The 27,120-nt window shown below is 43.8% G+C and overlaps 1 protein-coding gene across 4 annotated transcripts in view; it reads right to left on the bottom strand.

The window, feature by feature from the left end:
* Positions 1–27,120, bottom strand: part of DTX2 (deltex E3 ubiquitin ligase 2) — a 176,335-nt gene that overhangs the window by 60,955 nt on the left and 88,260 nt on the right. For 2 of the 4 annotated variants that reach the window (XM_069757294.1, XM_069757295.1), the window contains exon 5: positions 1,251–1,379. The exons of the other annotated variants lie outside the window; for them this stretch is intronic. In XM_069757294.1, the coding sequence (XP_069613395.1) occupies positions 1,251–1,379 (129 nt within the window). The remainder of the gene's footprint in view (positions 1–1,250; positions 1,380–27,120) is intronic. 4 annotated transcript variants of the gene reach the window in all.

The raw sequence follows: 27,120 nt of genomic DNA, 5'->3' as shown, positions 1-27,120 counted from the left end.
ACTCCAACTTTCCGTATAGTTAAAAAACCTTTGTCCTTTATTTCTTTCAATGTGGTATGGACATGGTTACAGAGGGCAGTACATCTGCAGAAAATGCCGGTACAAGAAGAGGACTACGGCAGTTTCACGTATTACATGCTTCTACGGATCCATGTATCATACAAGTAATACATGAAACGGCCGTAGTCCTCTTCTTGTACCGGCATTTTCTGCAGACATACTGCCCTCTGTAACCATGTCCATACCACATTGAAAGAAATAAAGGACAAAAGGTTTTTTAACTATACGGAAAGTTGGAGTGGTGCGGCTTTTTTTCTTTTTTCTTTGGATCTTGCACAGTCATGTCTTTACATAACAAAATCATGATGACTGGTTCTCTTTTAATATGACTATACACTTCTGATATGTTTTCACCATCCCTAATTTTCTCTACTATACTGCCACTGCAACTGTGTCATCAAAGCTCAGTTCTCTTTTTAAACAGCTTGGTATATAAAAAAAAAAAAAAAAAAAAAAATCACAATAGGAGTGATGCAGAATTTCTGAATCACGCCTCCTATTAGTGTTTACGTGGTCATGTGTGTTCGTTCATTGCAGAGCTTTAGCTAGAGGAGGCATGGTTCAGACTTTCCACAATGTTCATCATGCGACTCCAGCATCCATATGGAGAAAATGTTAACTGGTCACCGATAAGAGACAGACCGAGCAAGCGTAATGAAGGGTAATAGGATTGGTGATTAGAAGTGTATAGTCAAGTGTAATATCCGCAGAGGAGGGTCAGGCTGCAAAAGTTATCCGAGACGTAGTAATTTAAGTAAAAATGAAAGTGGTGCTTTCTTTTGGTTTGATTTTTTATTGGCCATGCATTAAATACCATTCATAGTAGATAGAAAACACAAAAATGTACGCCCCCAACTGCAATTTTCCAAGTGCTCTAGGTAACTGGCTCCTGCAATTCACCAAGCCCTGACATACAATATGAAGTTAAACTGGATTTCAACAGGAAACAAAAGAAATGTGTTTTCAAAAGGGAGTGATTACAAGAAAAAGAATGCTAATAATAAATGCAAGGAAGGAAGGACCATTGAGAAAATGCTCTTCATTCATAATGTAATTCTAAACATGTAAGTGCGAGGACAACAGCGTGAGCAAGAAAAGGATAATATTTGAGGTGGTGCAGTATAAAACGTTAAGACAGCTTAAAATTCAAATAAGCATAAAAAAGGTGTGTGAAAGGGTTGATAAACTACCTTTCTTGGGCATTTTCCTCAATTTCCTAACTGACTGCTTATCACGTTTACTGGCCACGTGTGGGTTGGTGGGTGCAGAGGTAAGACGCACAGGGAGCCCAGCTGCAGACATCAGAATAGCCGTCATGCCTAGGTTTACATGAAAATTCACATGCAAAAAGGAAACAATAGGGAGGATAAGAAATAAAAATAATAAAATACAAATAAATGCTAAATAAAATAGGCAGGAAATGTCAAATTGAACAAAATGTTAAAAACAAACAAAAATGTAAAAAAATGCTATTCATGCTAAATAAATGGGTTGAAAAATGGTATGTGCTTGTTGATTCAATAAAGTGAATCAGTCAGAAGTTTTTGCTAAGTAATCTGAGAGCACCATAATTTAAGCGAAACCCTGAATGTGATGTGTCACTTATTGCTCTGTTTTACCATTTAAATACAAATCATTGTTTTATCAGCAAGAGATTATCACTGCAGGACAACTGGACTTGTGCTTTTTAGTGCAAGCCCTCCTCCACTACTGATTAGCAGTTTTCAGTCACTAATAGAGATGGGTGGACACCTGGATGTTCGGGTTCGGCAGGTTCGGCCGAACAGTTACAAAAAGTCCGGGTTCGGGTACAAGGACCGTACCCGGACCTGAACCCCATTCACTTGAATGGGGGGCCCGAACATTGAGTGTTTGCTGCGCTGTCATGTGCATGACAGCGCGGCAAACAGCTTCTGATCGACGTGGAAATCATCTCCACTGGTCAGAGCCGCTGTTCTCAAGAAAAAAAAAATCATGGTGCTAGAGGGGACGTCACCGAAGTCACGGCAGTTCAGCCCAGCTGGAAACAGAGCCTCAGTGACCAGACGTAACCTCAATGATGCCACCACCGGTCTCTGATGCTGCATTTCCAGCATCTCATTCACCAGAGGTTTTCAGCCTGGACGGTCGCATCGTGGCACCGTCCAGGTTGAAAACTGTTTATCCCTCAGGCGTGGGACAGAACGATGGACAGGTATGGTATTATTGTTGTTTTTTTATTTTACTTTTATTACAGGAGATCGAGGGCTTCGGTGGAATTAGGCGTAATAAAAATGGAAAACGGTGTTTAGTCTTATTTCAAATAAAGGACTTTATTCTGGCTGTGTCTTTACTTAACATAACTATAGGATTAGTAATGGACAGGTGTCTTATTGACGCCTCTCCATTACTAAGCTGTGGGTTTGATGTCACTGGACAATACAAAGGTGACATCAACTCCACAAATATGAACCCCACTTGCCACCGCTACAGGGCAAGCAGGAAGAGCCAGGCTAAGCGCCAGAATTGGCGCATCAAATAGTTGTGCCTTTTCTGGGCAGCTGGGGGCTATTTTTAGACACGGGGGGGTGCAATATCCATGGCCCCTTAGCAGCCTGAGAATACCAGCCCCCAGCTGTAAGCTTTAGCAAGGTTGCTTATCAAAAACGTGGGTACCCCACGCCGTTTTTTTAAATTATTTATTTTAATAATTAAAAAAAACAGAGCGGGGGCCCCTCTATTCTTGATAACCAGCCTTGCTGAAGCTGAGGGTTGCAGCCCCAGCTTTGAGTTTTGTCTGGTTGGTTAGCAAAAATACAAGGGAACCCACGCAGTTTTTTATTTTAATTATTTATAGTGCAGGAGCAGCTGATGAATACTCCCATCCGCCGCTCAGTTATTAGCGGCAGCAGGTGTCGGATGATGGGAGTGGTAGTCCCATCAGCTTACACCAGTGACCAGAGGTAAACTTTATACCTCTGATCACAGCTGATCTTTTGACAGTGTGGGAATCGCAGCTCTCTGACTGGCAGGGATGATTTCACAGCCGATCAGAAACGGTGTTTGCCACGCTGCTATGCACATGACAGTGCGACAAACACCCGGTGTTCGGGCAGCCGAACAGTAACACGTATTTCCTGGTGAAGTCCGTGTTGGGTGTTCGTACCCGAACAGTAGATGTTCAGCGTCCGTACCGAACTTTACTGTTCGGGTTCGCCCATCTCTAGTCACTATACAATGTAGGCAGAAAGCTGGGGTGTTGGCAGTTTATATAGCTGAACAACAGAGCTATGCTAGATCTGCAGCAGAGAAGGCCGACTATCATAACTGCTGCACCCAGTAAACATCGCTAGAATCAGGGTATATGTCCCTACATCATGCAGCTGTCAGATTACATAGCAAACACTTGCCGACAGATTCCCTTTAAACTTTAAATTTGACTTCACTGTCTAAGGTTTATATTTACAGCACTACATGAAAGGTAGATTACCTTATGCCAATAAGTTCTTTTTAGTCTTCACCGCATGCGGTGTACAGTTTAGTTTTTTCTAAGCAGATGTTTGCCCTAAGCAACTGTATTAAATAATACTAACAATGCATGTTTTATTAAATTCATGTCATATTAGAAATACATTTCTTGAACTATTATGATAAAAAGGACATAATAAAATCCTAAACTTTATAGTAAGCAAAGCAAGAAGAAACAGGCAGAACAATGCTCAGCGTGCTAATGTTCGTTATTAGTGATGAGCAAGCATGCTCGGATAAGGTGATATAGGAGCATGCTCGTGTGCTAAGAGTGTCTTCGGCATGCTCAAATACTTTGTTCAAGTCGCCATGACTGCAATCCCAGCATGTGTAGTGGCTGTCGAACAGCCACGAGACATGCAGCCAGAATATTATTACCACACAAGTGTGCTCGGATAACACCTTATCTGAGCTTGCTCACTCATCACTATTAGCTATGCAAGAAGGATTAGTTACTCTAAATTGGTATAAAACAGAGCATTAAAAGAAACAAGCAATATGTTAGTAGCATTCCGAAGCTTACCGTAAATAAGGTGTTAATTCAAGCCATCCTGAATACTTGCAATGAAAAGAAGAAAACTATACCAAAACCCCTATGTAATAAGAACCATAGAGAAGGGGTTCTATTAAAAGGCTGCCTAAAATTATAACGGGACTCAACTATAATACTAGAATCAGCCCATGAACTAAACAGAGAATCGGTGTACTCAGGAGAAATTGCACAACAAATTTTGTGGCCCATTTTCCACTTAACATTATTAAAATAAAAAAAATTGGGATCGGAAGTAAAAATTTAGTGAAAAAAAAAACCTTAAATGTTCATTTTGTTCCTTCCACGTTGCTTCAGTTCCTGTGTAGTATGAAGGGTTAATAAACTTCTTTAACCCCTTAGTGACAGAGCCAATTTGGTACTTAATGACCGAGCCAATTTTTCCAATTCTGACCACTGTCACTTTATGAGGTTATAACTCTGGAATGCTTCAACAGATCCCGCTGATTCAGAGACTGTTTTTTCGTCACATATTGTACTTCACGTTAGTGGTAACATTTCTTCGATATCACTTGCGATTATTTATGGAAAAAAAAAACGGAAATATGGCGAATATTTTTAAAATTGTGCAATTTTCAAAATTTGTATTTTTACGGCCTTAAGAGAGATATGTCACAAAAAATAGTTAATAAATAACATTTCCCACATGTCTACTTTACATCAGGACAATTTTGGAAACAATTTTTTTTGTTAGGGAAATATAAGGGTTAAAAGTTGACCAGCAATTTCTCATTTTTACAACACCATATTTTTTTTTTATTTTTTTTTATAGGGACCACATCACATTTGAAGTCATTTTGAGGGGTCTATATGATAGAAAATACCCGAGTGACACCATTCTAAAAACTGCACCCCTCAAGGTCCTCAAAACCACATTCAAGAAGTTTATTAACCCTTTACGTGCTTCACAGGAACTGAAACAATGTGGAAGGAAAAAATGAACATTTAAGTTTTTTTTTGCAAACATTTTACTTCAGAACCATTTTTTTTTTTATTTTCACAAGTGTAAACCATAAATTCTGTTGTGCAATTTCTCCTGAATACAACGATACCCCATATGTGGGGGTAAAGCACTGTTTGGGCGCACCACAGAGCTTGGAAGACCAGGAGCGCCGTTTGACTTTTTCAATGCAGAATTGGCTGGAATTGAGATCGGACACCATGTCACGTTTAGAGAGCCCCTGATGTGCCTAAACAGTGAAAACCCCCCACAAGTGACACCATTTTGAAAACTAGACCCCTTAAGGAACTTATCTAGATGTGTGGTGAGCACTTTTAACCCCCAAATGCTTCACAGCAATTTATAAAGTAGAGCCGTGAAAATAAAAAAATCGCATTTGTTTACACAAAAATGATCTTATCGCCCACAAATTCTTATTTTCACAATGGTAACAGGAGAAATTAGACCACAAAAGTTGTTGTGCAATTTCTCCCGAGTACTTCGATACCCCATATGTGAGGGTAAACCACTGTTTGGGCGCACCGCAGAGCTAGGAAGAGAAGGAGTGCCGTTTTACTTTTTCAATGTAGAATTGGCTGGAATTGAGATTGGACGCCATGTTGCGTTTGGAGATGCCCTGATGTGCCTAAACAGTAGAAACTCCCCACAAATGACATTATTTTGGAAACTAGACCCCTTAAGGAACTTATCTAGATGTGTGGTGAGAACTTTAAATGCCCAAGTGCTTCACAGAAGTTTATGATGCAGAGTAGTGAAAATATACAATTTTTTTTTTCCACAAAAGATTTTTTAGCCCCCAAGTTTTTATTTTCACAAGGGTAACAGGAGAAATTGGACCCCAAAAGTTGTTGTCCAATTTATCCCGAGTACGCCGATGCCCCATATGTGGGGGTAAACCACTGTTTGGGCGCACGGCAGAGCTCAGAAAGGAGGGAGCATCATTTGACTTTTTTGAGCGCAAAATTGGCTGTCGTGTTTGGAGACCCCCTGATGTACCTAAACAGTGGAAACCCCCCAATTCTAACTCCAACCCTAACCCCAACACACCCCTAACCCTAATCCCAACCTGATCCATAATCCTAATCACAACCCTAACGATAATCACAACCCTAACCCCAAAACAACCCTAATCTCAACCCTAATCAAAACCCTAAATCCAACACACCCCTAATCCTAATCTCAACCCTAACCTCAAACTTAACCCTAATCCCAATACACCCCTAACCCTAATCCCAACCCGAACCTTAACCCCAATCCCAAACCTAACCCTAATCCCAAGCGTAACCCTAATGCCAACCCTAACCCTAATACCAACTCTAATCCAAACCTTAACCCTAATCCCAACTCTAACCCCAACTTAAGCCGCAACCCTAGCCCTAAATTTAGCCACAACCCTACCCCAACTTCAGCCCCAACCCTAACCCTAAGGCTACTTTCACACTTGCGTCGTGTGGCATCCGTCGCAATCCGTCGTTTTGGACAAAAAACGGATCCTGCACATGTGCCCACAGGATGCGTTTTTTGCACATAGACTTGTATTGCCGATGGATTGCGATGGATGGCCACACGTCGCGTCTGTCGTGCACTGGATCAGTTGTGTTTTGGCGGACCGTCGTCACAAAAAGCGTTCAATGTAACTTTTTTTGTATGTCGCGTCCGCCATTTCCGACCACGCATGCTTGGCCGTAACTCCGCCCCCTCCTATCCAGGACTGGGCAGGGGATGCGTTGAAAAACTGCATCCGCTGCCCACGTTGTGCAATTTTCACAACGTTCGTCGGTACATCGGGCTGACGCAAGTGTGAAAGAAGCCTAACCCTAGCCCTAACCCTAAATTTAGCCCCAACCCTAACCCTAAATTTAGCCCCAACTCCTCTAGCTGCCGGCCGGCTGATCATGGCGGGCGCACTTACCATTTTCTTACCAGATGAAGAAGCCGGCGGGCAGGAGGGGACGCAGGAGGACCCAGGGACACCGGTAAGTATAACAGGGTTTACCGGGGGTCGACCGGCGGACTGCGCATGCGCCCGCCATTTTTTGGCCGGAACAAGATGGCGGTGCTTATCGGGAGCTAGGAGGAGCACCGGGGGAGAGAGGTGAGTATCGGGGGGCTATCGGGGACCCCATTTTTCTGTCCTCTGATGTGCGATCACATTGGAGGACAGAGAAATTAAATGGGAAATCGCTTTTTTTTTTGCATCCGCCGGTGAACGGTTAATTACCGGCGATCGCAACCCGGGGGTTAGTAAAAAAAACCCTGAATCATGTTCTCTGGGGTCTCGGCTACCCTCGGCAACAGAGACCAAAGGGAAAATCTGACTCTGGGGGGCGCTATTCACTTTTTCCACAGCGCCGTTAATTAACGGCGCTGTTGTTTAAGTACCCTTAACTGCCGCCGTTAAAAGGCGTATCGGCGGTCGTTAAGGGGTCAATGTGGTTTTGCACCATTAGGGGTGCAGTTGTTAGAATGGCGTCGATTTGGGGTTAAATGTTGATCAGTGATATCTCATTTTTCCGACAAAATTTACGAAATTTTTTTTTTTTTTTTACCTCTTTACCTCCCAGGGTGGTTGGCACGTTAATGACCGGGCCAATTTTTACAATTCTGACCACTGTCCCTTTATGAGGTTATAACTCTGGAACACTTCAACGGATCCCAGTGATTCTGACATTGTTTTCTCGTGACATATTGTACTTCATGATAGTGGTAAAAATTCTTTGATAGTACCTGCGTTTATTTGTGAAAAAAACGGAAATTTGTCGAAAATTATGAAAATTTTGCAATTTTCCAACTTTGAATTTTTATGCAATTAAATCACAGAGATATGTCACACAAAATGCTTAATAAGTAACATTTCCCACATGTCTACTTTACATCAGCAAAATTTTGGAAACAAATTTTTTTTTGGTTAGGGAGTTATAAGGGTTAAAAGTTGACCAGCAATTTCTCATTTTTACAACACCATTTTTTTTTTTAGGGACCACATCTCATTTGAAGTCATTTTGAGGGGTCTATATGATAGAAAATACCCAAGTGCGACACCATTCTAAAAACTGCACCCCTCAAGGTGCTCAAAACCATATTCAAGAAGTTTATTAACCCTTCTGGTGCTTCACAGGAATTTTTGGAATGAACATTTAACTTTTTTTTTTTTCCACAAAAAATTTACTTCAGCTCCAATTTGTTTTATTTTACCAAGGGTAACAGGAGAAAATGGACCCCAAAAGTTGTTGTACAATTTGTCCTGAGTACACAGATACCCCACATGTCGGGGTAAACCACTGTTTGGGTGCATGACAGAGCTCGGAAGCAAAGGAGCGCCATTTGACTTTTCAATGCAAAATTGACTGGAATCGAGATGGGACACCATGTTGCGTTTGGAGAGCCCCTAATGTGCCTAAACATTGAAACCCCCCACAAGTGACACCATTTTGGAAAGTAGACCCCCTAGGGAACTTATCTGGAGGTGTGGTGAGCACTTTGACCCACCAAGTGCTTCACAGAAGTTTAATGCAGAACCGTAAAAATAAAAAATCATTTTTTCACAAAAATCATCTTTTCACCCCCAATTTTTTATTTTCCCAAGGGTAACAGGAGAAAATGGACCCCAAAAGTTGTTGTACAATTTGTCCTGAGTACGTCAATACCCCATATGTGGGGGTAAACCACAGTTTGGGCGCATGGGAGAGCTCTGAAGGGAAGTAGCGCTGTTTGACTTTTCAATGCAAAATTGACAGGAATTGAGATGGGACGCCATGTTGCGTTTGGAGAGCCACTGATGTGCCTAAACATTGAAACCCCCCACAATGACACAATTTTGGAAAGTAGACCCCCTAAGGAACTTGTCTAGATGTGTTTTGAGCGCTTTGACCCACCAAGGGTTTCACAGAAGTTTATAATGCAGAGCCATAAAAATAAAACAACTTTTTTTCCCACAAAAATTATTTTTTAGCCCCCAGTTTTGTATTTTCCCAAGGGTAACAGGAGAAATTGGACCCCAAAAGTTGTTGTCCTATTTGTCCTGAGTACGCTGATACTGCATATGTTGGGGTAAACCCCTGTTTGGGCACACGGGAGAGCTCGGAAGGGAAGAAGCACGGTTTTACTTTTTCAACGCAGAATTGGCTGGAATGGAGATCGGACGCCATGTCGCGTTTGGAGAGCTCCTGATGTGCCTAAACAGTGGAAACCCCCCAATTATAACTGAGACCCTAATCCAAACACACCCCTAACCCTAATCCCAACAGTAACCCTAATCACACCTCTAACCCTGACACACCCCTAACCCTAATCCCAACCCTATTCCCAACTGTAAATGTAATCTAAACCCTAACCGTAACTTTAGCCCCAACCCTAACTGTAGCCTTAACCCTAGCCCTAACCCTAGCCCTAACCCTAATGGGAAAATGGAAATAAATGCATTTTTTTAATTTTTCCCTAACTAAGGGGGTGATGAAGGGGGGTTTGATTTACTTTTATAGCGGGTTTTTTAGCGGATTTTTATGATTGGCAGCCGTCACACACTGAAAGACGCTTTTTATTGCAAAAAATGTTTTTTTGCGTTACCACATTTTGACAGCTATAATTTTTCCATATTTTGGTCCACAGAGTCATGTGAGGTCTTGTTTCTTGCGGGACGAGTTGACGTTTTTATTGGTAGCATTTTCGGGCATGTGACATTTTTTGATCGCTTTTTATTCCGATTTTTGTGAGGCAGAATGACCAAAAACCAGCTATTCATGAATTTCTTTTGGGGGAGGCTTTATACCGTTCCGCTTTTGGTAAAATTGATAAAGCAGTGTTATTCTTCGGGTCAGTACGATTACAGCGATACCTCATTTATATTTTTTTTATGTTTTGGCGCTTTTATACGATAAAAACTATTTTATAGAAAAAAATTATTATTTTTGCATCGCATTATTCTCCGGACTATAACTTTTTTATTTTTTCGCTGATGATGCTGTATGGCGGCATTTTGCGGGATAAGATGTCGTTTTCAGCGGTACCATGGTTATTTACCGTATATACTCGAGTATAAGCCGACCCGAGTATAAGCCGACCCCCCTAATTTTGCCACAAAAAACTGGGAAAACTTATTGACTCGAGTATAAGCCTAGGGTGGAAATGCAGCATTTACGGGTGAATTTCAAAAATAAAAATAGATCATTATTTCCCCATAGCTGTGCCATATAGTGCTCTGCAGCGTTCATATTGGCCCATAGCTGTGCCCCATATAGTGCTCTGTGTAGTGATCTACAAGTGCAGCATCTGCCACCACCACCACATGCAGGCACCAGTGCCACTGAGCTAGGAGTGCAGCGTCTGCCACCAACACATGCAGGCACCAGTGCCACTGAGCTACTAGTGCAGCGTCTGCCACTAACACATGCAGGCACCAGTGCCACTGATCTACAAGTGCAGCGTCTGCCACCACCACATGCAGGTACCAGTGCCACACTGATCTACAAGTGCAGCATCTGCCACCACCACCACATGCAGGCACCAGTGCCACTGATCTACAAGTGCAGCGTCTGCCACCACCACCACATGCAGGCACCAGTGCCACTGAGCTAGGAGTGCAGCGTCTGCCACCACCACCACATGCAGGCACCAGTGCCACTGAGCTAGGAGTGCAGCGTCTGCCACCAACACATGCAGGCACCAGTGCCACTGAGCTACTAGTGCAGCGTCTGCCACCAACACATGCAGGCACCAGTGCCACTGATCTACAAGTGCAGCGTCTGCCACCACCACCACATGCAGGCACCAGTGCCACTGATCTACAAGTGCAGCGTCTGCCACCACCACATGCAGGTACCAGTGCCACACTGATCTACAAGTGCAGCATCTGCCACCACCACCACATGCAGGCACCAGTGCCACTGATCTACAAGTGCAGCGTCTGCCACCACCACCACATGCAGGCACCAGTGCCACTGATCTACAAGTGCAGCGTCTGCCACCAACACATGCAGGCACCAGTGCCACTGATCTACAAGTGCAGCGTCTGCCACCACCACCACATGCAGGCACCAGTGCCACTGATCTACAAGTGCAGCGTCTGCCACCACCACCACATGCACTGCACCGTTCATATTGGCCCATAGATGCTCCCCATAAATCTATGCCATGGCCGCTGCTGCTGCTGCAATAAAAAAAAAAAAAACACACATACTCACCTCGCTACTTGCAGCTCCCAGCGTCCGGTCCGGCGTCTCTCTGCACTGACTGATCAGGCAGAGGGCGCCGCGCACACTATATGCGTCATCGCGCCCTCTGACCTGAACAGTCAGAGCGCAGAGACGCCGGGAAGATGGAGCGGCGCCCGGCGGCTGGAACGTGGACAGGTGAATATAACATACTCACCTAGTCCTGGCGATCCTCGCGCTGTCCCCTCCTGTCACAGCTGTCTTCGGTGCCGCAGCTTCTTTCTCTATCAGCGGTCACCGGCACCGCTGATTAGAGAAATGAATAGGCGACTCCGCCCCTATGGGAGGTGGAGCCGCTTATTCATTTCTGTAATGAGCGGTCCCACGTGACCGCTGAAGAGAGGAAGAAGCTGCAGCGCCGAAGCCCGTGGGACGGCAGGGACAGCGCGAGGATCGCTGGGACTAGGTAAGTATACCTCAGCGCCCTCACCCGCCGACCCCACCGCTACCGTGACTCGAGTATAAGCCGAGGGGGGCACTTTCAGCCCAAAAATTTGGGCTGAAAATCTCGGCTTATACTCGAGTATATACGGTATATCTGTCTTTTTGATCGCGTGTTATTCCACTTTTTGTTCGGCGGTATGATAAATAAAGCGTTGTTTTTTGCCTCTTCTCTTACGGTGTTTACTGAAGGGGTTAACTAGTGGGCCAGTTTTATAGGTCGGGCCGTTACGGACGCGGCGATACTAAATGTGTACTTTTATTGTTTTTTTTTTAAATTTAGATAAAGAAATGTATTTATGGGAATAATATATATTTTTTTTTTTTCATTATTTAGGAATATTTTTTTTTTATTTTTTTTTTTTACACATTTGGAAATTTTTTTTTTTACTTTACCCCAGGGGGGGACATCACAGATCGGTGATCTGACAGTTTGCACAGCACTCTGTCAGATCACCGATCTGACTTACAGCACTGCAGGCTTCACAGTGCCTGCTCTGAGCAGGCTCTGTGAAACCATCTCCCTTCCTGCAGGACCCGGATGCCACGGCCATCTTGGATCCGGGCCTGGAGCAGGGAGGGAGGTAGAGAGACCCCCGCAGCAACGCGATCACATCGCGTTGCTGCGGGGGGCTCAGGGAAGCCCGCAGGGAGCCCCCTCCCTGCGCGATGCTTCCCTGTACCGCCGGCACATCGCAATCATGTTTGATCGCGGTGTGCCGGGGGTTAATGTGCCGGGAGCGGTCCATGATCGTTCCTGGCACATAGTGCCGGATGTCAGCTGCGATAGGCAGCTGACACCCGGCCGCGCTCCCCCCGTGAGCGCGGCCGATCACGTATGACGTACTATCCCATCGGTGGTCATAGGGGCCCACCCCACCTCGACAGGATAGTACGTCTAATGTCAGAAAGGGGTTAAAGGGACCATATCATATAGCCCCCCCCTCCCCCCCGAAGTTACTTCAAATGTGATGTGGTCCCTAAAAAAATAGTTTTGTAATTTTTGTCAGAAAAATGAGAAATCGCTGGTCAACATTTAACCCTTCTAACCTCCTATAAAATAAATTGTTTAAAAAATTGTACTGATGTAAGATGTAAGACATGTGGAAACTGTTATTAACTATTTTGTGTGACGTAACTCTCTGATTTGAGGGAATAAGAAGTTGGAAATTTGTTGAAAAATGTTGCAATTTTCAATTATTTTTTCCACAAATAAACGTAAACCATATTGAAGAAAGGTTACCACCATCATGAAGTACAATATGTCACAGGAAAGACATTTCAGAATCAGTGGGATCCATTGAAGCGTTCCTGAGTTATTACCTCACTAGATGGAGGGTGGTAATGTCACAATGGGGGCAAGCTTTGCAGCGTTGAGAATCTCTCCCCCATATGCTCACCCACCGATCCACGCTCTCTTTCCCCATGTGCTTACTTCTCCTGTCTGTGCTCTCCTCTTCTTTGACCTGTCTACTCCATGTGCTATCCCCCTTGTCTGCTGTATCTCTCCTTCCTGTGCTGGGTTCTCCCCTCAAAGACAATACGGACATTACAGCAGGAGATAGCAGAGAATACATTTTGTGAGGTAAAATATTGTTTAAAAACAGTCAGTGAAATAATTTATTTGACAAAATGAATCCTCTGTGATCCCCTGCTGTAATGTCAGTATTGTCTTTTGCTTCCTCCCCTGCCCAGGAGATGTGGTATGCTCCGTACACGGTCAGACACAGACCATTTTTAAAATGAACTTTTGTTCGTGGGAAAACTCCTTTAATGTGACCGGCTGCTTCTGCCTGTAGACACGTCGCACATCAGCCGAATGATTCACTGCGTCTGCGCAGTAAATCAGACCGCCGCCATTTTTGTGCAAAGCGGCGGTCACATTAAAACTGCGCATGTGCTCCTCCAGTACAAAGATGGCAGCGGTCGGTGAATCTGAATCATTCAGCTGATCCCGGCGGCGCTGTGTTCATGACGGGATTCCGCTGGTGGTACCGCGCAAGAGGCTGCGTACAGAGGATACAGTGTGTGTGTTTTGTGCGTACAGCGTATACAGTGTGTGTTTATGTGAGGTGCGTACGGCGTATACAGTGTTTGTGTGTGGTGCGATGGTGTTCCGCTGGTGGTACTGCTCAAGAGGCTGCGTACGGAGGATACAGTGCGTGTGTTGTGCGTACAGCGTATACAGTGTGTGTTTGTGTGAGGTACATACGGCGCACACAGTTTGTGTGTGGTGCAATGGTGTTACGCTGGTGGTACTGCTCAAGAGGCTGCGTACGGGGATACTGTGTGTGTGTTGTGCGTACAGCGTATACAGTGTGAGTGTGGTGAACTTCCTCCACTTGGAATTCTGGATCCGGACACATCTGGACGGAACAGGATGTGAAGACATTACAAGGCAAGTATATATATATTAAGATAAAGTGACAATGGTCAGAAATGTAAAATTTGGCTTGGTCATTAACCCCTTTCTGACATAGACCCTGTGCGTATTTGACCAGGAATGGATTACTACATCATCATGATCGGCTGTGCAACGGCGATCGCTGCCAGATGTCAGCTGATTCTGACAGCTGACACCCAGCACTAATAGCCAGGAGCAGTCATGCACCACTCCCGGGATTTTAACGTGATCGCAGCATTTCGGGAGTCGGCAGGACCGCTACTCTACATATGGATAGGAGACCCACGGAGTGATGCAGGGTCCTGAGAATTGCCATGGTGACCCAATGTCGTCATGATGACATCTGGCTCACCAGAGTTAAGAAAGTTGCTTGATCATGCGCAGTGCATGATCGGTAATTTTGTCAGTGCAGAACTAACAGTTTTTGTACAGCATGGGGATGCGGCTGCATCCCCATGCTGTACAAGCGATCAGCCTGCAAAAAATGATAGTCCCATAGTGTGACAGAGTTAAAAAAAAAAAATGTTAAATTGCAAAAATATTAACAAAAATCAAAACTAAAGATTTTATCTATAAATAAATATTTGTATAAAAACAAAAAGTACACATTTAGTATCGCTGAGTCCACAACAACCTGACCTATAAAACTGTCCCACTAGTTAACCCCTTTAGCGTACACCATAAAAAAATAAACAAACAAGGCAAAAAACAATGCTTTATCATCATACCGCCGAACAAAAAGAGGAATAAAACGTGATAAAAAAAAAAAACGGACATAAATAAACTTTGCATCGCTAAAAACCTCTTCCGATAGCTCCTATTGCGCAGGCAGCACCACCTTGCTGGAGAAGAAAAAAAGAATTTCCTCCTCCAAGATCTCGATCTGCAAGAACTGCTACTGCGCAGGAAGCGCCATCTTGGATCAGGAAGTTCTTTTCTTCTACAGCAAGATGGCGCCGCCGATGCCTGAGCAATAGTAGCCATCGGATCTCTATACACACACCGATAGCTGCTACCTCTCAGGCGTCATTTTCAAATTTATTTTTTGCTCAATAACTCAAGAATACTTATTAACTGGACACTAAACATGTGACTATGCTGCAGCACGGGAGCCACGGCTGGCACCTGCCTGCAGAAGCATTTTTTTTTCTTCACTATGTACAGGTATTTATTATGCAAACTAGGGGGAAGATCAGCAGTCTGCATTATGAATACCTAAGCAGAGCACCACATGAAGACCCCCTACAGGCCACCCCTGGGCACGAGTATATCATTAACAGAAAATAAAGATTACACAACAACCAAGGGATCATTGTAATCAGTATAAGGGCACAGACTTGACACTGTCTGTAGGTTACTGTGCACAATCCTGGTGACTGGTTCCCTTTAAGTTCCTAGAGCCTGTTTGTTACGCTCTCCATGCATGTGCTGTGACAGTCACAGAGCCACAACATGCAGCTGCGGCGTGGATCACCTGGCGTGATCCAGGAAGCCGGGATCCCTCTGCAACTTATTCGGTAAGCGCTATAGCTTGCTGAATAAGACGGAACCCAAACAAATTAGATCAACTCTACAAATGGCCTCACAATATGATTCTAAGCCAATAGGATTAGGGCCATATCTAAGGGCTTTTTCTATTGTAAAAGTAAAAAAAAAAAAATCTGAACAAAAAACATTTGTAGTAACATGTAACTTATTTTTCCGTTAATGGATCTGCATGAGGGCTTGTTACTTCCACACTAAGCTGTAGTTTTTATTTATACCCCAATGGGGTAAATAATGCATCCGTGCTCTCTCCATACACACAACCTGATAAAAAAAAAAAAAAAAAAGTACAGCACAGGTAGTTAAAGGGTTAATATAGCCAAGTCAAGAGTACTCAAGACTAAATTACTAGTGAAAAGATTCTTAAAAACACCATTGGTAGATAGTAACATAGGTTATCCTTAATGTTCTTTGTCAAACTGACATTCTTGAAGTTTATACATTGATCAGCCATAACATCATTCCCATATTCCATCTTTTTTTTTTATGGAAAGGCAGAAGCAGATAAATGTTGGAAAAGAATAACAGACTGAAGTTTTGTAAAATGTAATCTAAGCTCGGCACGGTGGCGCAGTGGATAGCACAGCAGCCTTGCAGCGCTGGCGTCCTGGGTTCTAATCCCACCCAGGACAACATCTGCAAAGAGTTTGCGTGGGTTTCCTCCGGGCACTCCGGTTTCCTCCCACATTCCAAAGACATACTGATAGGGATTTTAGATTGTGAGCCCCATCGGGGGACAGTGATGATAATGTGTGAAAAACTGTAAAGCGCTGCGTAATATGTTAGCGCTATATAAAAATAAAGATTATTATTATTATTATTTAAGCTTAAAGGGAACCTGTCACCCCGTTTTTTCAGATTGAGATATAAATACTGTTAAATAGGGCCTGCGCTGTGTGTTACTATAGTGTATGTAGTGTACCCTGATTCCCCACCTGTGCTGAGAAATACATTACCAAAGTCGCCGTTTTCGCCTGTCAATCAGGCTGGTCAGGTCGGGTGGGCGTGTTCACAGCGCTGTTTCTTCCTCAGCTTTACGTTGGTGGCGTAGTGGTGTGCGCATGTTGAAGTGACTAATCCACGTGAACAAGCAGCGCGCGATCTGCGCGGTCATCCCTTTCATAGGTGGGGGCGGCCATCTTCCTGGGGCCGCGCGTGCGCAGATAGAGTGCTCTGCTGCACGGGGCTTCAGGAAAATGGCCGCGGGATGCCACGCGTGCGCACAAGAGATCGCGGCGGCCATTTTCCCAAAGCCGAGTTTGCATCTCGGCTTTGGGAAAATGGCCGCCGCGATCTCTTCTGCGCACGCGCGGAAGCCCCGTGCAGCAGAGCACACTATCTGCACACGCGCGGCCCCAGGAAGATGGCCGCCCCCACCGATGAAAGGGATGACAGCGCAGATCGCGCGCTGTGTCTTCACGTGCGCGCAGGGAATTCGGAACTTGGACATGCGCATACCACTACGCCACCAACGGAAAGCTGGGGAAGAAAAGAGCGATGTCACCACGCCCACCCGACCTGACCAGCCTGATTGACAGGCGAAAACGGCGACTTTTGTAATGTATTTCTCAGCATAGGTGGGGAATCGGGGTACACTACATACACTATAGTAACGCACAGCGCAGGCCCTATTTAACAGTATTTATATCTCAATCTGAAAAAACGGGGTGACAGGTTCCCTTTAAGGCTATGCGCACACGTTGCAGATTGTATGCATTTTTGCCACGTTTTTTTCACCACGAAAACGCATACACAACAGCCCATTGAATTCAATGGGATTCCGCAATACTGTGCTAATGCTGCGTATTTTTCCACGGCGGAATTGCATCGCAGAAAACTACGCAGCATGCTCTTTTTGTGGAATCACAGCGATTCCGCACACATAGGAATGCATTGATCTGCTTACTTCCCGCATGGGGTTGGTAAAAGGAAAAATGCGTACCTGTAAGAGTCCTACATTATGCTGCTGTTGGTAGTCTTCAGACTTCATAATGCCATGCACACGGTCAAGCAGTCCAGTGCCAGAGGCAGCAAAGCAACCCCAAAACATCAGGGAACCTCCGCCATGTTTGACTGTAGGGAAAGTGTTCTTTTCTTTGAATGCCTCTTTTTTCTCCTGTAAACTATGTCGATGCCTTTGCCCAAAAAGCTTTACTTTTGTCTCATCTGACCAGAGAACATTCTTCCAAAACGTTTTAGGCTTTTTTAGGTAAGTTTTGGCAAACTCCAGCCTGGCTTTTTTATGTCTCGGGGTAAGAAGTGGGGTCTTCCTGGGTCTCCTACCATACAGTCCCTTTTCATTCAGACGCCGACGGCTAGTACGGGTTGACACTGTTGTACCCTCGGACTGCAGGGCAGCTTGAACTTGTTTGGATGTTAGTCGAGGTTCTTTATCCAACATCCGCACAATCTTGCGTTGAAATCTCTTGTCAATTTTTCTTTTCCGTCCACATCTAGGGAGGTTAGCCACAGTGCCATGGGCTTTAAACTTCTTGATGACACTGCGCACGGTAGACACAGGAACATTCAGGTCTTTGGAGATGGACTTGTAGCCTTGAGATTGCTCATGCTTCCTCACAATTTGGTTTCTCAAGTCCTTAGACAGTTCTTTGGTCTTCTTTCTTTTATCCATGCTCAATGTGGTACACACAAGGACACAGGACAGAGGTTGAGTCAACTTTAATCCATGTCAACTGGCTGCAAGTGTGATTTAGTTATTGCCAACACCTGTTAGGTGCCACAGGTAAGTTACAGGTGCTGTAAATTACACAAATTAGAGAAGCATCACATGATTTTTCGAACAGTGCCAATACTTTTGTCCACCCCCTTTTTTATGTTTAGTGTGGAAATATATCCAATTTGGCTTTCGGACAATTCGTTTGTGTTTTTTCATTTAAGACAAATTAAATACGAATACCAAATAATTTGTGTTTGCTATCATTTTCAGGAAGAAAATTAGTATTATCTGACAGCATTGCAGGGGTGTCAATACTTTATGTATATATACACATGTATGTATGTGTATATATATATATATATATATATATATATATATATGTATGTGTATATATATATATATATATATATATATATATATATATATATATATATATATATATATATATATATATATATATATATATATACATATATATATACATATATATATATATATATATATATATCCATATATATATATCCATATATATATATATATCCGGCATCTGTTCTAGTGGTTTTATGGTTATCTATATACATAATTGTCTAAGGGGTACTTCAGTCTGTCTGTCCTTCTGTCACAGATATTCATTGGTCGTGACCTCTGTCTATCATGGAAATCCAGGTCGCCGCAAAACAGCCACGACCAATCAGCGACGGGCACAGTCCGGAAGAAAATGGCCGCTCCTTCCTCCCCGCAGTCAGTGCCCGGCGCCCACTCCCCGCAGTCAGTGCCTGGCGCCCGCTCCCCGCAGTCAGTGCCTGGCGCCCGCTCCCCGCAGTCAGTGTCCCTGGCGCCCACTCCATACTGCTAACACAGGGTTAATGCCGGCGGTAACGGACTGCGTTATGCCGCGGGTAACGAATTCCGTTACCGCCGCTATTAACCCTGTGTGTCCCCAACCTTTTACTATTGATGCTGCCTATGCGGCATCAATAGTAAAAAATTAATGTTAAAAATAATACAAAAACAAAAAAACTGCTATACTCACCCTCCGTTGTCCGCTGAGCCGCTGGCGCCTGCCGCCATCTTCCTTTCCCACCGATGCTTTGCGAAATTACCCATAAGACCTAGCGGTCTCGCAAGGTCTTATGGGTAATCCTGGGAACGCAAGATGGCGGCAGCCACGCGCCCATCTGCACAGCGCCGTTGGATCCCAGGAAGCGGAGAGACGGGACGCTGAGGAGCAGTGACCAGAATGGTGAGTATGTTCAACTACAAGGGGCCCTCGGATCGTTAGGGGAGTATGTTTATTTTTTATTTTTTTAACCTGTGACATACGTGGCTCGGTAATATAGTACGTCACTGCGCAATATCCTACGTGCCTCTGTACTGTATACTACAAGGCTGGGCAATATACTACGTGGCTGGACAATATACTAGATCGCTTTGCAATATACTACGTGGCTGGACAATATACTACATGGCTGTGCAATATACTACGTGGCTGTGCTGTATACTACGTGGCTGGGCAATATACTACGTGGCTCTGTGCTGTATACTACGTCACTGGGCAATATACTACGTGGCTGGGCAATATACTATGTGGCTCTGTGCTGTATATGACGTCACTGGCCAATATACTACATCACTGGGCAATATACTACGTCGATAGGCAATATACAGTTAGGTCCATATATATTTGGACAGAGACAGCTTTTTTCTAATTTTGGTTATAGACATTACCACAATGAATTTTAAACAAAACAATTCAGATGCAGTTGAAGTTCAGACTTTCAGCTTTTATTTGAGGGTATCCACAGTAAAATTGGATGAAGGGTTTAGGAGTTTCAGCTCCTTAACATGTGCCACCCTGTTTTTAAAGGGACCAAAAGTAATTGGACAATTGACTCCAAGGCTATTTCATGGACAGATGTGGGCAATCCTTTCGTTATGTCATTCTCAATTAAGCAGATAAAAGGTCTGGAGTTGATTTGAGGTGTGTTGCTTGCATTTGGAAGGTTTTGCTGTCAAGTAAACATGCGGTCAAAGGAGCTCTCCATGCAGGTGAAACAAGCCATCCTTAGACTGCGAAAACAGAAAAAAACCATCCGAGAAATTGCTACAATATTAGGAGTGGCAAAATCTACAGTTTGGTACATCCTGAGAAAGAAAGAAAGCACTGGTGATCTCATCAATGCAAAAAGACCTGGGCGCCCACAGAAGACAACAGGGGTGGATGATCACAGAATAATCTCCATGGTGAAGAGAAACCCCTTCACAACAGCCAACCAAGTGACCAACACTCTCCAGGAGGTAGGCGCATCAATATCCAAATCTACCATAAAGAGAAGATTGCATGAAAGTAAATACAGAGGGTTCACTACACGGTGCAAGCCACTCAAGCATCACGAATAAAAAGGCTAGACTGGACTTTGCTAAAAAACATCTTAAAAAGCCAGCACAGTTCTGGAAAGAATTTTCTTTGGACAGATGAAACCAAGATCAACCTCTACCAGAATGATGGAAAGAGAAAAGTATGGTGAAGGCGTGGTACAGCTCATGATCCAAAGCATACCACATCATCTGTAAAACACTGCGGAGGCAGTGTGATGGCTTGGGCATGCATGGCTGCCAGTGGCACTGGGTCACTAGTGTTTATTGATGATGTGACACAGGACAGAAGCAGCCAAATGAATTCTGAGGTATTCAGAGCCATACTGTGTGCTCAGATCCAGCCAAATGCAGCCAAACTGATTGGTCGTCGTTTCATACTACAGATGGACATGACCCAAAACATAAAGCCAAAGTAACCCAGGAGTTTATTAACCCCTTCAAGACCCAGCCTATTTTGACCTTAAAGACCTTGCCGTTTTTTGCAATTCTGACCAGTGTCCCTTTATGAGGTAATAACTCAGGAACGCTTCAACGGATCCTAGCGGTTCTGAGATTGTTTTTTCGTGACATATTGGGCTTCATGTTAGTGGTAAATTTAGGTCAATAAATTCTGCATTTATTTGTGATAAACACGGAAATTTGGCGAAAATTTTGAAAGTTTCGCAATTTTCACATTTTGAATTTTTATTCTGTTAAACCAGAGAGATATGTGACACAAAATAGTTAATAAATAACATTTCCCACATGTTTACTTTACATCAGCACAATTTTGGAAACAAAATTTTTTTTTGTTAGGAAGTTATAAGGGTTAAAATTCGACCAGCGATTTGTCATTTTTACAACGAAATTTACAAAACCATTTTTTTTAGGGACCACCTCACATTTGAAGTCAGTTTGAGGGGTCTATATGGCTGAAAATACCCAAAAGTGACACCATTCTAAAAACTGCACCCCTCAAGGTACTCAAAACCACATTCAAGAAGTTTATTAACCCTTCAGGTGCTTCACAGCAGCAGAAGCAACATGGAAGGAAAAAATGAACATTTAACTTTTTAGTCACAAAAATTATCTTTTAGCAACAATTTTTTTATTTTCCCAATGGTAAAAGGAGAAACTGAACCACGAACGTTGTTGTCCAATTTGTCCTGAGTACGCTGATACCTCATATGTGGGGGTAAACCACTGTTTTGGCGCACGGCAGGGCTTGGAAGGGAAGGAGCGCCATTTGACTTTTTGAATCAAAAATTGGCTCCACTCTTTAGCGGACACCATGTCACGTTTGGAGAGCCCCCGTGTGCCTAAAAATTGGAGCTCCCCCACAAGTGACCCCATTTTGGAAACTAGACGCCCCAAGGAACTTATCTAGATGCATAGTGAGCACTTTGTACCCCCAGGTGCTTCACAAATTGATCCGTAAAAATGAAAAAGTACTTTTTTTTCACAAAAAAATTCTTTTAGCCTCAATTTTTTCATTTTCACATGGGCAACAGGATAAAATGGATCCTAAAATGTGTTGGGCAATTTCTCCTGAGTACACCAATACCTCACATGTGGAGGTAAACCACTGTTTGGGCACATGGTAAGGCTCGGAAGGGAAGGAGCGCCATTTGACTTTTTGAATGAAAAATTATTTCCATCGTTAGCGGACACCATGTCGCGTTTGGATAGCTCCTGTGTGCCTAAACATTGGCGCTCCCCCACAAGTGACCCCATTTTGGAAACTAGACCCCCCAAGGAACTAATTTAGATGCCTAGTGAGCACTTTAAACCCTCAGGTGCTTCACAAATTGATCTGTAAAAATGAAAAAGTAATTTTTTTTTCACAAAAAAATTCTTTTCGCCTCAATTTTTTCATTTTCACATGGGCAGTAGGATAAAATGGATCATAAAATTTGTTGGGCAATTTCTCCCGAGTACGCCGATACCTCATATGTGGGGGTAAACCACTGTTTGGGCACTCGGCAGGGCTCGGAAGAGAAGGCGCGCCATTTGACTTTTTGAATGGAAAATTAGCTCCAATTGTTAGCGGACACCATGTCGCGTTTGGAGAGCCCCTGTGTGCCTAAACATTGGAGCTCCCCCACAAATGACCCCATTTTGGAAACTAGACCCCCCAAGGAACTTATCTAGATGCATATTGAGCACTTTAAACCCCCAGGTGCTTCACAGAAGTTTATAACGCAGAGCCATGAAAATAAAAAATAATTTTTCTTTCCTCAAAAATGATTTTTTAGCCTGGAATTTCCTATTTTGCCAAGGATAATAGGAGAAATTGGACCCCAAATATTGTTGTCCAGTTTGTCCTGAGTACGCCGATACCCCATATGTGGGGGTAAACCACTGTTTGGGCGCACGGCAGGGCTCGGAAGGGATGGCACGCCATTTGCCTTTTTAAATGGAAAATTAGCTCCAATCATTAGCGGACACCATGTCACGTTTGGAGAGCCCCTGTGTGCCTAAACATTGGAGATCCCCCAGAAATGACACCATTTTAGAAACTAGACCCCCAAAGGAACTAATCTAGATGTGTGGTGAGGACTTTGAACCCCCAAGTGCTTCACAGAAGTTTATAACGCAGAGCCATGAAAATAAAAAAAAAAATTATTTTCTCAAAAATGATCTTTTAGCCTGCAATTTTTTATTTTCCCAAGGGTAACAGGAGAAATTTGACCCCAAAAGTTGTTGTCCAGTTTCTCCTGAGTACGCTGATACCCCATATGTGGGGGTAAATCACTGTTTGGGCACATGCCGGGGCTCGGAAGTGAAGTAGTGACGTTTTGAAATGCAGACTTTGATGGAATGCTCTGTGGGCGTCACGTTGCGTTTGCAGAGCCCCTGATGTGGCTTAACAGTAGAAACCCCCCACAAGTGACCCCATTTTGGAAACTAGACCCCCAAAGGAACTTATCTAGATGTGTGGTGAGCACTTTGAACCCCCAAGTGCTTCATAGAAGTTTATAATGCAGAGCCGTGAAAATAATAAATACGTTTTCTTTCCTCAAAAATAATTATTTAGCCCAGAATTTTTTAATTTTCCCAAGGGTAACAGGAGAAATTTGACCCCAATATTTGTTGTCCAGTTTCTCCTGAGTACGCTGATACCCCATATGTGGGGGTAAACCACTGTTTGGGCACACGTCGGGGCTCAGAAGGGAAGTAGTGACTTTTGAAATGCAGACTTTGATGGAATGGTCTGCGGGTGTCACGTTGCGTTTGCAGAGCCCCTGGTGTGCCTAAACAGTAGAAACCCCCCACAAGTGACCCCATTTTAGAAACTAGACCCCCCAAGGAACTTATCTAGATATGTGGTGAGCACTTTGAACCCCCCCCAAGTGCTTCACAGACGTTTACAACGCAGAGCCGTGAAAACAAAAAATCATTTTTCTTTCCTCAAAAATTATGTTTTAGCAAGCATTTTTTTAGATTCACAAGGGTAACAGGAGAAATTGGACCCCAGTAATTGTTGCGCAGTTTGTCCTGAGTATGCTGGTACCCCATATGTGGGGGTAAACCACTGTTTGGGCACACGTCAGGGCTCGGAAGTGAGGGAGCACCATTTGACTTTTTGAATACGAGATTGGCTGGAATCAATGGTGGCGCCATGTTGCGTTTGGAGACCCCTGATGTGCCTAAACAGTGGTAACCCCTCAATTCTAACTCCAACACTAACCCCAACACACCCCTAACCCTAATCCCAACTGTAGCCATAATCCTAATCACAACCCTAACCCCAACACACCCCTAACCACAACACTAACCCCAACACACCCCTAACCCTAACCACAACCCTAATTCCAACCCTAACCCTAAGGCTATGTGCCCACGTTGCGGATTCGTGTGAGATATTTCCGCACCATTTTTGAAAAATCTGCGGGTAAAAGGTACTGTGTTTTACCTGCGGATTTTCCGCGGATTTCCAGTGTTTTTTGTGCGGATTTCACCTGCGGATTCCTATTGAGGAACAGGTGTAAAACGCTGCGGAATCCGCACAAAGAATTGACATGCTGCGGAAAATACAACGCAGCGTTCCCGCGCGGTATTTTCCGCACCATGGGCACAGCGGATTTGGTTTTTCATATGTTTACATGGTACTGTAAACCTGATGGAACACTGCTGCGAATCCGCAGCCAAATCCGCACCGTGTGCACATAGCCTAATTCTAAAGGTATGTGCACACGCTGCGGAAAACGCTGCGGATCCGCAGCAGTTTCCCATGAGTGTACAGTTCAATGTAAACCTATGGGAAACAAAAATCGCTGTACACATGCTGCGGAAAAACTGCACGGAAACGCAGCGGTTTACATTCCGCAGCATGTCACTTCTTTGTGCGGATTCCGCAGCGGTTTTACAACTGCTCCAATAGAAAATCGCAATTGTAAAACCGCAGTGAAATGCGCAGAAAAAAACGCGGTAAATCCGCCATAAATCCGCAGCGGTTTAGCACTGCGGATTTATCAAATCCGCAGCGGAAAAATCCGCAGAGGACCAGAATACGTGTGCACATTCCTAACCCTAACCCTAGCCCTAACCCTACCCCTACCCCTAACCCTACCCCTAACCCTACCCCTACCCCTAACCCTAACCCTATTCTAACATTAGCGGAAAAAAAAAATGTCTTTATTTTTTTATTGTCCCTACCTATGGGGGTGACAAAGGGGGGGGGGGGTCATTTATTATTTTTTTTATTTTGATCACTGAGATATAATCTACCTCAGTGATCAAAATGCACTTTGGAACGAATCTGCCGGCCGGCAGATTCGGCGGGCGCACTGCGCATGCGCCCGCCATTTTGGAAGATGGCGGCGCCCGGGAGAAGACGGACGGGACCACGGCTGGATCGGTAAGTATGATAGGGTGGGGGGGGGACGCGATCTTTCCATGACGCCGCATAGGCGTCATGGGTCGGAATGGCACCGACTTTCATGACGCCTACGTGGCGTCATGGGTCGGGAAGGGGTTAAAGCAAAGAAGTGGAATATTCTTGAATGGCCAAGTCAGTCACCTGATCTCAACCCAATTGAGCATGCATTTCACTTGTTAAAGACTAAACTTCAGACAGAAAGGCCAACAAACAAACAGCAACTGAAAACCACAGCAGTGAAGGCCTGGCAGCGCATCAAAAAGGAGGAAACACAGCATCTGGTGATGTCCATTGGTTCAAGACTTCAGGCAGTCACTGCCAATAAAGGGTTTTCAACCAAGTACTAAAAATAAACATTTTATTTAAAATTATTTAATCTGTCCAATTACTTTTGGTCCCTTTAAAAACAGGGTGGCACATGTTAAGGAGCTGAAACTCCTAAACCCTTCAGCCAATTTTAATGTGGATACCCATAAATGAAAGCTGAAAGTCTGAACTTCAACTGCATCTGAATTGTTTTGTTTAAAATTCGTTGTGGTAATGTCTATAACCAAAATTAGAAAAATGTTGTCTCTGTCCAACTATATATGGACCTAACTGTACTACGTCGCTGGGCAATATACTACGTGGCTGGGCAATATACTTCGTGGACATGCATATTCTAGAATACCCGATGCGTTAGAATCGGGCCACCATCTAGTTACATTATATTCATTGTATAGAATATATTTTTTTATCATTTGATGCACGGTCCAGATAGATGAAAGACATGTGCGCTATCTAGTACTACTGTTTGCCACTATCTATTTAATAAAGGCAATTTTTTATTGAATATATTTTGTCCGGTATTCTTATGATAGTCCGTTTTTCTGGGGTTTTCTTTTAGTCTCTCTTTTGAGTGGTCACCAGTCTTTACCACTGAGAACCTGGGGCAATCACTATATTATGTATTATACACTATTGCGTTTATAGTTCAATAATTTATACGAGTGTGTGGTTTTAAGGGTCTCTTATCTGTAAGAGTCTGTGCAACGCAGACAAGAGACAAACTGATTATTAGATGACTGGGTTGGAGCATCTTCTAAACACCAGGTCTTTTTGGCATTTCTAATACAGAACATGAACAAAAAAAGGTCAAAAAAGGAGAACCAGGAAACTAGCCTCAGGGGCACTCAAATCTCACTGAGGAGTATTGGGGGAGGAGGCTAGGTGGTCTGATCACACAGAAGAGCTAGTGTAGCCCCAACTAAATAACTTCATGATGGTTATGATAGAAAGGTCTAAAAATATATTGAAAATACAGCTTGCTATGTAATCATACTACCCACTGTCTAAAGAGCCTACAACTAATTAGCATGTGAACATAAGAATAGGACCATAGAGCAATGAAGGTAGAGCTCTAGTGTCATAGATGTAATGGTAAAATGGGACCAATATCTAAACAGTCTCTTGAGAGAGGACGTGTCTCCCTCATATTGGCGATTGAAGCATGGCTTTATCATAACTCGGAAAGTGGTCAAGAGCTA

The sequence above is a fragment of the Ranitomeya imitator genome, chromosome 3 (genome assembly GCF_032444005.1).
Source record: "Ranitomeya imitator isolate aRanImi1 chromosome 3, aRanImi1.pri, whole genome shotgun sequence".
NCBI lineage: Eukaryota > Metazoa > Chordata > Amphibia > Anura > Dendrobatidae > Ranitomeya > Ranitomeya imitator.
The sequence above is the reverse complement of the archived record's forward strand: the minus strand, read 5'-3'. Positions and strand labels throughout refer to the sequence as shown.